Source organism: Anomaloglossus baeobatrachus, chromosome 4, assembly GCF_048569485.1.
Source record: "Anomaloglossus baeobatrachus isolate aAnoBae1 chromosome 4, aAnoBae1.hap1, whole genome shotgun sequence".
Taxonomy (NCBI): Eukaryota; Metazoa; Chordata; class Amphibia; order Anura; family Aromobatidae; genus Anomaloglossus; species Anomaloglossus baeobatrachus.
The window spans coordinates 280,245,604-280,259,730 of NC_134356.1; the positions used below are offsets into that span (position 1 = coordinate 280,245,604).

The window sequence follows — 14,127 nt, forward strand, 5'->3', positions numbered from 1 at the left end:
TGCGCACTCCCAAACGTTCTCCATCCGCCATGCTGCGCACTCCCAAACGTGCTCCATCCGCCATGCTGCGCACTCCCAAACGTGCTCCATCTGTCATGCTGCGCACTCCCAAACGTGCTTCATCCGCCATGCTGCGCACTCCCAAATGTGCTCCATCCTCCATGCTGCGCACCCCCCATCGTGCTCCATCCCCCATGCTGCACCAGCATCAGCCTCTCTACCCGCAGCATCAGCCTCTCTGCCTGCAGCATCAGCCTCTCTCCTCCCAGCATCAGCCTCTCTACCCGCAGCATCAGCCTCTCTCCTCCCAGCATCAGCCTCTCTGTCCCCAGCATCAGCCTCTCTCATCCCAGCATCAGCCTCTCTCCTCCCAGCATCAGCCTTTTCTGTCCCCAGCATCAGCCTCTCTCCTCCCAGCATCAGCCTTTTCTGTCCCTAGCATCAGCCTCTCTCCTCCCAGCATCAGCCTCTCTCCTCCCAGCATCAGCCTCTCTCCTCCCAGCCTACCCCAGCCTCAGCCTCCCCCAGCATCAGCCTCTCTCCTCCCAGCATCAGCCTCTCTCCTCCCAGCATCAGCCTCTCTCCTCCCAGCATGAGCCTTTTCTGTCCCCAGCATCAGCCTCTCTCCTCCCAGCCTACCCCAGCCTCAGCCTCCCCCAGCATCAGCCTCTCTCCTCCCAGCATCAGCCTCTCTCCTCCCAGCATCAGCCTCTCTCCTCCCAGCCTACCCCAGCCTCAGCCTCCCCCAGCATCAGCCTCTCTCCTCCCAGCATCAGCCTTTTCGGTCCCCAGCATTAGCCTCTCTCCTCCCAGCCTACCCCAGCCTCAGCCTCCCCCAGCATCAGCCTCTCTTCTCTCAGCCTCCCCATCCCAGCCTTCCCCAGGATCAGCCTCTCTCCTCCCAGCCTCCTCCAGCACGCCGTGCTCCTCTGCCGACACTCACAGATCTGATCGCATACACTCACACACACCCACCCGATCGCATACACTCACACACACCCGATCGCATACACTCACGCACACACACATTGACGATATTGCACATACGCGGTCACACTCACAACATCCGGAGATACCACATGCTTCTGGCCATGTGATCCTCCGGCAGGTCCTGGAAGCTCACAGCACAGTATCGCCGCCGAGAAGCAAGCGATATCCCAGGATGTTGTGAGTGTGTGGATGCGATGTGATGTGTGTGTGAGGTGTGTGTGAGAGTGAGTGTGATCTGATGTGTGTGTGTGCTGTTATGTGTGTGCGTGTGTGTATGTTCCGCCGCTGCAGGACCTTGATGCGCTGGTAACTATGCTACCATGGTTACCAGCGTATCTCGTCCCCCGCTCGCACGGGAGCCCACACCAGCATACGCCGGCCAGCCCCAGCAATTGCGAGGGTATGTGTCGGCTGGTTTGGCGGCGTACGCTGATGTGGGCTCCCGGGGGTACAGTACTCACCTGGGAGTCGTGGCTCCGTGACCGTGTCGGTTCGGGGAATGCATGGGGGGGCGGGGCCAGAGCTAGCGTGCATTGCGTGAGGGGGGCGGGGCGTGGCCGAGTTGCCAATGCCTGCAGGGTGCCGGGGCGAGAGGCCAATCTGTGGGGGGGCGGAGCCTGGGCGAGCGGCCGGCCAATCCATGTGGGGGCGCAGCCTGGGCGAGCGGCCAATCCGTACGGGGGGGCGGGGCCATGGCGAGCCCAGCGGCCAATCAGCTTTGTGTCACCGTAAGGACACAATTTTGGAGCAAGACAGACAGACAGACAGACAGAATAAGGCAATTATATATATAGATAAATGTTATTATTATTCTGTTCATTGTGGCTAATGTCCATGTAACAGGACGTTAGAGCCAAAAAAAGCCCCAGTGGAAGATTTCTATTTTTTTTTTTTTTACAAGATTGCGATACAGAAAAAGAAAACATTGCCGTAAAATCTGAATAAAAAATAAATACATTTAACACAAAGACCTAATTTAAATAATAGGTCATTTTCTGATTATAGATTCCTGTTAACTCTAGGTTATCCATGTTATCTCAGCATGTCTCTTGTTTTCATTCAGTATCAAAGTCCATGGGAAAGTAGCATTTTGCCCTAATGGATGCGAGGCTATAGTTGATTCTGGCACTTCCCTTATTACTGGACCGAGTGTTGACGTTAAAAGGTTGCAAAAGCTGATTGGGGCTACTCCTTTGTTATTTGGAGAGGTAAAAACTTTACATTGAAATTACATTGGGTATTATCATGAGACAATGACTGACCTGATGTTTTGCATGTCTACAAATGTGTCTTTATAGCTTTTCTATCATAAGCAAAATACACTGCTAAGTTATAAGTCCCATTAAACTATCTCATGGTTTGCGACCAATTATTAAAATTGTTCTAATTACATTTTTACACTATCTAAAGAGTGTCATGAAACAAGCTTCTTTCCCTACCTTCCAATGTTGTAGTTGCAAGCACTTCTATTATTTTCCTTGGAGACTTTTGCTACAATCTCAGTAGTTTCCATATTGTGGATACATGGAGTTGCATAGTTACTCCACTTACCCTACAAAGCATTTATAAGCAAAAGTATACCGCAGCACTCTGTAAGTGTAAAGGTGTATGCAAACATTGGATATATGAAATTTGCACTGTATTACTGCTATATAGAATATACTTATGAAATTACTGGTATTTAGCGCACATGTTGGCCAATGCATGAGAGCCCATCAGCCACAACAAGGCGACCTTTGTTTGATGGGTCCCTAACTTGATATCTTGCCTCTCTCCGCAAAAAGTGTATATGTTTATAGGGCAAGTAGGATCCAGCACTCTAAAACACAGCCTTAGGTCTCCTTTACTAGTTCGAATTTCCATATGTGTGGCATTGTATTGTTTCCTGGATACCACGTGTACCCATTATAACCTATGGAACTAATCACATGTCTGCTTTTTACACTGACTGTGTCTGTGTGAACCACATAAACACATGTCTATTTTAAAAAGTATTTTCTAAAAGTCTATGGGTACGTGAAAAACACATGCAGCACACAGATGGCATCCACGTGTCATCTGTGTGCTGTATGTGTATAACATTGAACGTATAGGAGAAGCTTTGTAATACCTTTTTCTTTATCCATACTCTAAAAACCACTAATAGCACCGGGTTGACACTCGCACCCACAGATGACAAAATACTCTACCCCACGAATGGGAAAAATGGACAGTGTCATGCATACATGTTTTACACAGAAGTGTGAAGAGGACTTTAGGTTGATGGGACTACTTCCAACTACGAAAAAAAAACAAACCTGTCGAGCACCTCCAAACAGAAAAAAAACTGTGTGAACAGGTGCAAGCTGCTATGACTGCATAATATACAAACAAAAGACTACAGCAGCGCTTTGTTATGCAAACAATGTATATACACAATTTGGACTGCATATATATGGGTATTTTTTTGTTTGAAATATTCAGTAGCCCCATTGCTATGGTTTATTAAGCTCTTGGCACTAGTTTGTGGACATGTTCCAAAATCTTCCAGTGAGCAATAGTTTTTGATAGAAGTAACTGTTATTTTGTAATACCCCTGGATAAGCAGCAAGCTTAATACTAAAGAACAATCAAAGTTCAGCTCACCCCTTTAGAAGGTATACTGAGTCCTCCTGCTGCTCGGAAAGGCAGGTACCGTCACCTGTAGCAATCATAAGAAGAGAAGGAAAATCCGGCGCTTCGGAGTGTATCAGCCACCACTCAGGATTAAGTTCCAACTTGTTTATTGCTGTTCATTAAAAAGTGAAGCATGTACAATATCTCCATACAAAAACTTCCAGCATGTAGAAAAAATATTGACAGTGCTACGCGTTTCGGCTACATATTGTAGCCTTTGTCACTCCGAAGCTCCGGATTTTCCTTCTCTTCTTATGCAAGCTTAATACTGGTACAACAATGAGGAAATGCTGTCTCAGTGATGTCTAATACTCATATCTGTATTGTATGTCACAGTTCATAGTAGACTGCAGACACGCTTCCAAACTTCCAACTGTGACGTTCACCATTGATAACAGAGACTACACCATAACTCCTGAGCAGTATGTGCTGAAGGTATGTCCACCGTCAAGAATCCAAGCCATAGGTATCGCAGTATGCGCAGTAATGCAGTGTGTCCTTTGTGTTCTCAGGAGCGCACGGACAAATCATCGCACTGCTTGACCGGATTTCAGCCCATGGACTTGACTACAAAATCTGGACAACTATGGATTCTAGGAGACATTTTCATGTCAAAATTTTATAGCGTATTTGACCGTGAAAAGGACAGGGTTGGACTGGCAAAATCCTGCAAAAAGAAGCATAGACTTCCTAATACGGACGCTATGGTATCCTCTACTTTGTGAAGGTTCCAGCTAAAATTCTTACATATAACCTCTGGCAGGGACATCATTACATATGTCATGTGATACTCACCGCAATGCAAAGTTGAAGACATATAGTAATAAATCTGTATATTTGCTAGTTCACGTCATGGTGCTGAAATGTTTATTTTCATTCACTGGAGGAGAATAATTAAAACTTGAGCAATGCGAATGTGAGGCGGTTTCCCATAGCAACCAGTGACTTCATTGTCTAAAAGTTCTTTTGATAAATGAAAATATTTTAAGCAGATGTTTTAATTTTTACTTGCTGAAGATCTATAGATTCGCATGCTAAAGCCTTCTACATAGATCAGAAGTGAATGCTGAGGTGATTGTTAGGGCAGATGTCAGATAGATAAGGCCGGGTTCATATTGTGCTTAAAATTAAAAGGAGTAGTATCTGCGCCCCAATTAGTGAGTAATAGCCCAATAGACGAGGAAAAGCAGCTAGCAGCAACTGATCACTCCTGTCAGTGTCAAAAATAGAAGACTACGGTATATATAATATAAATGCTGCTGCGCAAGTCAGTCTATAAGTATATTGCACACAGCATCTGCGCAAGTAATGAACCAGCCAAGGGAAAGGGGCTGATCCATACAATCACCCACAATGAGAGGGTTAGTAAAGCTATTAAAACCAAGCAGTAAGACTGATGACAAGGTAGTGCATATCAAACAGAAGCTCTAACCACTCACTGTGACCCCAGATGAACCGCCACGGACTGATGCGTAATGCAGTATATAGACCCAGGTGACTGATGGAGGTTGCAATCCAGCAAACTCCATCTTAGGGTAGAAGTAGCGTGTCGCAGGGAGTCCCACAGGATAATTAGTCCTTTGTAAGGTGCACAACACTGGGTGGGATGGAGCTCAGAAGAGGTGCCAGGTGCGGGGTACTGTGTGGGTTGATCCCGACACAGCTGTACAACCCCCAAACTGCTGGGTGCAATGCTGCTGCTAGGACGCCTTGGCCAACGGCGTCCCCAGCAACGCGGCAAGGCACCAGATGCAGAGTACGCAGAAGCGAAACAGGTGACGTCACCCTGAGTATGGAGGTCTGCACGGCCAATCCAACGCGTTTAGCAACAGCTTGTTTCTTAGTCAAGCAACAGGATTGTGCACCTTACAAAGGATTAATCATCCTGTGGAACTCCCAGCAACCCACTCCTTCTAACCAAGGACAGAGTATGCCGCATTGTGACCTCCACGCACTACCTTGTCATCAGTCTTACTCCTTGGTTTTAATACCTTGACTAATCCTCTCATTATGGATGATTGTGTGGATCAGCCCCTCTCCCTTGGCTGGCTCATTACTTGCACAGATGCTGTGTGCAACATACTTGTAGACTGATTTGCGCAGCAGCTTTTATATTATATATAATCATATTGTTTTTAGTGTCTTTTACACGTTTCCAATTTTGGAGCATACTTCTCAACTCACTTGGGTATGTATACAGCTTTTTCTTCAACTCTGCCCACAAGTGATCAATTGGATTAAGGTCTGTGGAGTGTAAAGGCCACGTCTCACTAAGCAATATTGCTAGCAACATCGCTGCTGAGGCACGACTTTTGTGACACAACAGCGATGTTGCTAGTGATGTTGCTGTGTGTGACATCCAGCAACAACCTGGGCCCTGCTGTGAGGTCGCTGGTTGTTGCTGAATGTCCTGGACCATTTTTTAGTTGTTGCTCTCCTGCTGTGAAGCACAGATCGCTGTGTGTGACAGCGACAGAGCAACAACTGAATGTGCAGGGAGCAGGGAGCTGGCTTCTGCGGACGCTGGTAATCAATGTAAATATCGGGTAACCAAGAAGCCCTTTCCTTGGTTACCCGATATTTACCTTCGTTACCAGCATCCGCCACTCTCACGCTATCAGTGCTGGCTCCCTGCTCCCTGCACACATAGCCAGACTACACATCGGGTAATTAACCCAATGTGTACTCTGGCTAGGAATGCAGGGAGCCAGCGCTAAGCAGTGTGCGCTGGTAACCAAGGTAAATATCGAGTTGGTTACCTGATATTTACCTTAGTTACCAAGCGCAGCATTGCTTCCATGCGTCACTGCTGGCTGGGGGCTGGTCACTGGTTGCTGGTGAGATCTGCCTGTTTAACAGCTCACCAGCAACCCGTGTAGTGACGCTCCAGCGATCTTTGCCAGGTCAGGTTGCTGGAGCGTCGCTTAGTATGACGGTACGTTAAGAGCCAATCGAGCACCTCTACTTCATTGTCATTAAACCATTTATTCACCAATCTTGATATAGCTGGATTATTCGTCACTTTTTTCTCAATCTCGACATAGGCTTCGGGTGATTGTGTTGCTGGAACACTTTGTCGTCATTTTTTTATACCCATATTACTCGAGTGTACAAAGAAACTCATCTTGTAGGATACTCACATATAGCTCAGGACTGAGATCATCGGTCATGGTCAAATACCCAACGCCTTTGGCTGTGAAACAACCCCATATCATCAGGCTCCCTCCATCGAACTTAACACTTCCTTCAATTTCTTTAGCCAATTTTTCCCTTGTTTCTTCCACACCCTTATGCATTATGCATCCATTTAAGTCTAGTCTTTTGACTTTCATCTCATTGCTCCAAATGACCAGTTTCCAATCTTCTACTGTCCACTTTTCGTACTTCTTTGCAAACTCGAGCCAACACTTCGTATGATGATGTTGAAGTAGAGGGTTCATCTCCTTTTCAAAGGCCACCATTCCAGACTTGTGTAACATGCGTCGCACAGTGCTTGCATGGACATCTGTGATCTTACTATTTCGAAGTATAAGTCACCTCCACTGCAGTGTTTGTCGTGCTATAACTAATAGGCCTAGTGATGAGCTGACTTGTTGACTCCGGTATTGTGCCTGGACGTCCACCTCATGGCTTTTGAATGGATGGACTGACTTCATTTCTTATTCTTCAAACTGTCATGGCACGCAAATGATGCAATTTGGTAATTTTCTGGGCTGAGAGACTGCTATCAATGAAGTGGTTTCTCTTTTCTTTGGAAATCTTCTTCATAGCTGCTCCTCAAATCAAAACAATGACCTTTAGCTTGTGAATTAACCTAACAAAACACTGAGCTATTATGAAATGTGAGAAGAGGTTGTAATTTGTAGTATACAGGAAGAAAAATGTTTTTCAAACACCAGGAGCAAAACAATAGCAATGCAGTAACATGACAAAAATCTGCATAAGTAATAATAGGCTAAATAGTTGCATGTCAACTTTATGTACAAGAAAGCTAAGATGATTGTCTATAAATTAAAGTAGTCACAAGGTCAAAGATGATGCGAATGGTGAAATATGGAGACTGAAAGTCAAAAGTTCAAAACATTGTTACTAGGGATGATCGAATACCTCAAATATTCGGCTACGCCCATATTCGACGAATAGGTCGCCGTTATTCGACTATTTGCGACTAGTCGAAGCGCAATGTAATGTATGGGAAATCTGAATAGTTGCCGAATAGCAACTATTCGGGCTTCCCATAGACTTACATTGCACATCGAATATTCGCATAGCGGCGACCTATTCGTCGAATTTTCGCAAAGTCAAATATTGCCGAATATTTGTGATATTCGATCATCCCTAATTGTTACCCTTTTGCCACTGTACATGATATCATACACCTTGACATGCTCTCAATGAGGTCATTAATAGATCTCTGGAGAATGTTCTGCCAAACTGAATACAGTTAGGCACAAAAACCTTGAAGATCAATTGCTGGCAGCTCCCTTTGCAATTGTTGATCAAAGACATCATAAAATGTGCTTGATGGAAGGCAAGTCTGGAGATGCTGCAGGCCAAGGTAACAAGTTTAGGCTGCACAAGCTGCTTACAGTAGAATGAGCAGCATGCGCCCTGACCGTGTGTTTAAATATGGGTCCTGAGATACTTTGGAGACTGGCAAATTGGCAATACCATTAGTTTCTTGACCAAATCAATGTAACACTGAGATGTAAATGTACCTGAAAGGAAAACCAGAAGGGCCCAGCTACCATATTAATGCTGAATTAAATTGAAAGTGAAAATAGTGTCAAAAAGTGTCTACACAAACAATCAAAAGGTGTTTGCACAACATTGGCTATGAGCCAGATGTTATCCTCCGTTTCGAGACTCAATCCTGTGACTTCCTGCTGCGTGGTCCACAGTCTGGTCCAGCTGTCATGCCTCAGTTTCGGGACTCAATCCTGTGATTGCCGCTGCATAGTCAGTTTCCGACCCTGCTGAGCCACAGTCTGGTCGGTCTCTGTCCATCTGCTAATGGTTCTCTTATCTTTACTTTTCTTCCCTTGCTTTGCTGCTAGTGAGGTGTTTCACAGTTTACTATTTTGTCTCTATCCTATTACAGTTTGGGTGGGGCTATTTATGCTCACCTTTAACCTGTTTTCTTTTCTGGCTATATTTCTAGGAGTTTCAGACCTGCAACTAAGGTATTTTTCTTGCTAGGCAAAGACCATTTGTGTAACTTTTCAGTGTTTGCTCATTTACTTTCTCAACACCCTTCCTCAGTTAGGTTGGTGGAAGGTTTCCTTTACTCTCAATTATGATTCTCTCTTTTTCCCCTTATGGTCACTCCTTAAGCTTTCTCACCTTGGGTCCCCATCTACCTCTATATACTTTCTCTCTCTGGTTTAGGTGTGCATAGCAGCTTCCCCTCTGGTTCCTCAGGAGGAATGAGAAACAGCTTGACAGTCTTTCACGGAGCCAGGTCCTAGTTGTGCTTTTTAGTTGTGCAGCTAGGGATATTCTAGTCTGTACAGGAACCAGTAGGGTGTGGGTTCGACTGTTGTATTGTAGACTTTATTTCATTGTTTTCCCATATATCAAACAGAAGCGGTTTCTGCAACAAACCGTGCTTTACCTTATAACCCAGACCTGGGCAAGGGGCGGCCCGCGAGCCACATCCGGCCCACATACTCTCTGTGACCGGCCTGCCTGGTTCAGGGCGTCCTTGCTGGCCGGTCACTGATGAGGGCAATCTGACCTGTTGCCCGGAGCACCAGGCTCCGGGAGGCCCGTGGTCAGATTGCCCTCATCACACGCTGCGTGCCGGGAAGGGGGCGATCCTGCAGGTCCGCACAGTGTAGGCAGCAGAACGTAGGAATCTCTCCTCTGTTCCCTGCCTGACACTTTTCTCTGTGACACACACGCGCACCCTGATATCGTCAGTACGGCGCGCGTGTGTCATTTGAAAAGTTCCCGCCCGGCAGGAGAAGAAGCTGCAGCAGCCGGGGCCCATACATAGAGAAGCAGCGGCGGGGGCTCTTAGGAAAACAGCATCGGTGCAGCCTGGGCATGTAAAAGAGAATCCGCTCAGCGGGGGGCTCGTACGGAGGTGCCTGAGGAGGGGACAACAAGAAGAGACAGGTGAGTGGTTACTAGTAACCTGCGGGGACAATGGGGGGCGGGCGGTGGGGGAGGGGGGTAACTGTTGACAAATATTTGGGGTGTAGTATATGGGAATGTAGTTTTACAGGTGTGGTATATGGGGGGGTGTAGTGGTGTAGTATATAGTGGTGTAGTTTTATAGGGGTGTAGTGGTGTAGTATAATACAGGTGTATATAGGGGTGTAGTATAATACTACACCCCTATATACACCTGTATTATACTACACCCCTATATACACCTGTATTATACTACACCCCTACACCCCTATATACACCTGTATTATACTACACCCCTATATACACCTGTATAATACAGGTGTATATACGGGTGTAGTGGTGTAGTATAATACAGGTGTATATAGGGGTGTATTATAATACAGGTGTAGTATATAGGAGTGTAGTATAATACAGGTGTATATAGGGGTGTAGTGGTGTAGTATAATACAAGTGTAGTATATAGGGGTATAGTGGTGTAGTTTATCACAGGTGTAGTATAATACAAGTGTAGTATATAGTGGTGTAGTTTATCACAGGTGTAGTATAATACAAGTGTAGTATATAGGGGTGTAGTGATGTAGGTTATCAAAGGTGTATATAGTGATGTAGTATATTACAGGTGTATATAGGGGTGTAGTGATGTAGTATATAGTGGTATAGTATATAGAGGTGTAGTTTATTACAGGTGTAGTGTATAGGGATGTATATTACAGGTGTAGTATGTGGCGGGTGTAGTGATGTAGTATTTGGGGATTGTGTGTATGTATGTATGTATACATTGTGTATATGTGTATATATATTATATACACACACAGTATATATATGCGTGTTCGTGTGTATATATATATGTATGTATGTATGTATGTATGTATGTATGTATGTAGAACCGAGTTAATTATATTAGTCCGGCCCTCTAAAACCATCCCAATTTCTCATGCGGCCCCATGGGAAAATTAATTGCCCACCCCTGTTATAACTGGATAAACATGTCAGCTTAAGTCCTCCTCATGGAAAAAGTGGTGGGTGCACGGGGCATAGGAAAAGAAAATCCAGACCAATGTCCAAGGAGTAGAAAGCCACGGCATACACCATCCAATATTCCAAGGTGCTTTATTTCATGGTGAAGTGCAGATAAAAATAGCGGGGAGAGAGCTGGGTGCAGGCCCCCTAAAGACGGCCAACAGCCGTTTTCGCACCTCTTAGTGCTTCGACTGGGCCTGCACCCAGATCTCTCCCTGCTATTTTTATCTGCATTTCACCATGAAATAAAGCACCTTGGAATATTGGATGGTGTATACCGTGGCTTTCTACTCCTTGGACATTGGTCATTGTTTACCCATGTTTAAGTTATGCAAGTACCTAACACCAGCTACAAGTGTTCCATTAACCTCTCACCACCGCTCTCAAAGCCTATTATGCTGCAAAGCCAAATGGCAATGGAGATTAGAAAGGAGATCTATGTACAGTACTTCAGCGATGAGTCTCTCTTTTGTCTAAAGGCCGCTTTACACGCTGCAACATCGCTCAAGCGATCTCATTGGGGTCACGGAATTTGTGACGCACATCCGGTCGCTTTAGCGATGCCGTTGCGTGTGACACCTATGAGCAATTTTGCATCGTTGCAAAAACGTGCAAAATCGCTCATTGGTGACATGGGTGTCCATTCTCTAATATCGTTACTGCAGCAGTAACGAAGTTGTTCCAAGTCTGACAAGGACTTGTCGAAGCGCTACTCACAACGCGAAACAGGCTGTCGTCCATTCTCCGTCCCTGCACTTCTTCCTCTCCCCACTGTTCCTGAGCTTGTCTGCGATAGCAGAATAAAGTTATTTGGCCACCTACCTTGTGAGCTGCCGCTTCTTTCCTTTGGATTACTGGAATTTTGTTCACGCTGAGCACCACTCGGTTTGGCATCATCAGCCCAGGAACACATGACGTCCAGAAAACAGCTGAACGCTCCAGACTGTGAGTACGGCTCCACTGTATGGCAACATAGGCTGCAGTGCCTGACTTTCCTCCTTCACATTATCGCATGTATTTCTACGTGTGGTGCTCATACTCCATATTGTATAAATCAAGATATTTTGAAAATTTCTACTCTTTTCCATCATTTGCTTATCAAAAACATGTCCATTGATCCTGCGATTTCCATAATTCCACAACCTTTTTTTCTTGGATTTACAATTTCATTGCTGAGCAGTGTAGTTATGGCCAGGGTCTCTATAAACATTTCTGACAAAAGTTCTGAGATACCATTAACCCATTAACGACCGTAGATATGCCTTTTTACAGTGGTCGTTCAGGGGTCTTATTTCTCAGCGCAGCTTTTTAAGGTTGCAGAGGAATAAGTAAATAGTGCCACCTCATGGGAGAAAATCCTATGGGTGACAGCAGTACATGACAGCTGACACACATGGGCATTGGCCATGACCAGTTTTGGGGCCAATTAACCCCTTAAATACCTCTGTCAATCGCGACAGCGGTATAAAGGAGGTTAAACGGGGGGTAAAAGACCCTCTATGGCAGGATCAGCCCCCCATGATTATAATCGTGGATGCCGATTGTAGCCATGGTACCTTGAGGCCATATGATTTTTAATTTTTCGTGTTTGTTTTTTCCTCCCCTTCTTCCAAGAGCCATAACTTTGTTTCATCTTTCCGTCAATATTGCCATATTAGAGCTTGTTTTTTGCAGAACGAGTTGTACTTTTGAATCAAATCACTAGTTTTACCATATAATGTACTGGAAAATGGTAAAAGATTTCAAGTGCGGTGAAATTGCAAAAAAGTGCAGTTGCACAATTGTTTTTCTGGTCTTTAATTCACTATACGGTAAAACTAATATGTCAGTATGATGCCGCATGTCGGCAGAAGTTCGTAGATACCAAACATATATACTTTCACTTTTATCTAAGAGGTTAAAAAAAATCAGAGGTTTGTCCAAAAAAAGAATTGCGCTTTTGTTGCCATTTTCCAAGACACATAATGTTCTCATTTTTCGGGATCTGGGGCTGATTGCTGGCTTATTTTTTGCGCCTTAAGATTAACATTTTTAATTATACCATTTTTGTACAGATGCAACATTTTGATCACCTGTTATTGCATTTTAATGCAATGTTGTAGAAAACAAAAAACATAAATTTGGCATTTGGAATTTTTTTCTCGCCAATCTGATTAATTGATTTTATACTTTGATAGATCAGGCATTATTGAACTCAGCGATACCAAATATGTGTATATTTTTTATTTTTTTATTTTCAATGGGGTGAAACAGGGCTGATTTAAACTTAGGGTTTTTTAACTTTTTTCATATTTTTTAAAACTTTCTTTTTACTTTTTTTTTATTGATTTTACTAGTCTCCATAGGGGGCTTTATCACTGCACAGTCTGATCTTCAGAGCATTTCTGCTGATCAGAGCAGCATTGCTCTGATCAGCAGAAATGCAGTGTTCCTGTGAGTGCTGGTGCTATGTCGGCTCTCAGGAAATACGTCACGTTAGCGTGAGGGATCATCAGCTGACCCCGCGCTACCATGGCAATAACCCAATCATGGGGCCGCCGATAGCAGCAGGGAACGGCGCGATCCCTGCCGTGGCCATTTAAATTGGGCTGTCAGATTCTGACAGCACGGTAGTAAGTAGGCACAGGTGGATCTCTGGTCCACCTGCGCCTGTTAGCTATACATGTCTGCTGATCCGATCAGCAGACATGTGCAGGGGTTATATATATGACCTAGCTCGTGAGCTCCGGCGGTGAGCCCATGATTACCGGGGGGACACGACCTAGGATGTATATATACGTCCAAAGTCATGAAGGAGTTAAAAAAAAGTGTAAAAAAGTAAAGAAAACACTAAAAAGAGCACAGAAATTATAGAAATGCAGCTTTTGTGTTAAAACAAAAATAAACAAGAAACATACACAATTAGTGTCTCCACGTCCTGAATAATCTAATCTATAAAAACGTCACTTATGCCATATGGCAAATACTATAAAAAAAAACCCAAAACATTCTAAAATTGCATTTTTGAAAATGCCAAACTGTCCCATAAAAAAACAAGCCCTAATATGGCTCATTTGGATAATAAATGTAAAAGTTACCGTTTTCAGAATATGTAAGACAAAAATAAAACGGTCCTGTGTGACAACGCTAACTTAGGTAAGCAGGATGAGTTCACTCATCTGTCTCAGTTGTGCAGCAGGCACAACTCTGTAAATTGCATCTGTAGAAACCAGAGGTCTGGAATAGCCCACATGCAATCCTCCACGGTGTTTCACCTTAGTGGCAGGGGATTCCCCAACCCAGCAAACGCGTAGGAGGATCAGCTGATACAAGTTTCCGAGCAGC

The 14,127-nt window shown here is 44.6% G+C and overlaps 1 protein-coding gene across 1 annotated transcript in view; it reads left to right on the plus strand.

Moving 5' to 3' along the window:
• The window catches only part of LOC142302385 (cathepsin E-like), a 44,562-nt gene extending 40,192 nt beyond the window's left edge, over positions 1-4,370 (plus strand). The window contains exons 7-9 of the mRNA XM_075343440.1: positions 2,054-2,198; positions 3,982-4,080; positions 4,158-4,370. Of these exons, the coding sequence (XP_075199555.1) occupies positions 2,054-2,198; positions 3,982-4,080; positions 4,158-4,370 (457 nt within the window). The remainder of the gene's footprint in view (positions 1-2,053; positions 2,199-3,981; positions 4,081-4,157) is intronic.
• The last annotated feature ends 9,757 nt before the right edge of the window (positions 4,371-14,127 follow it).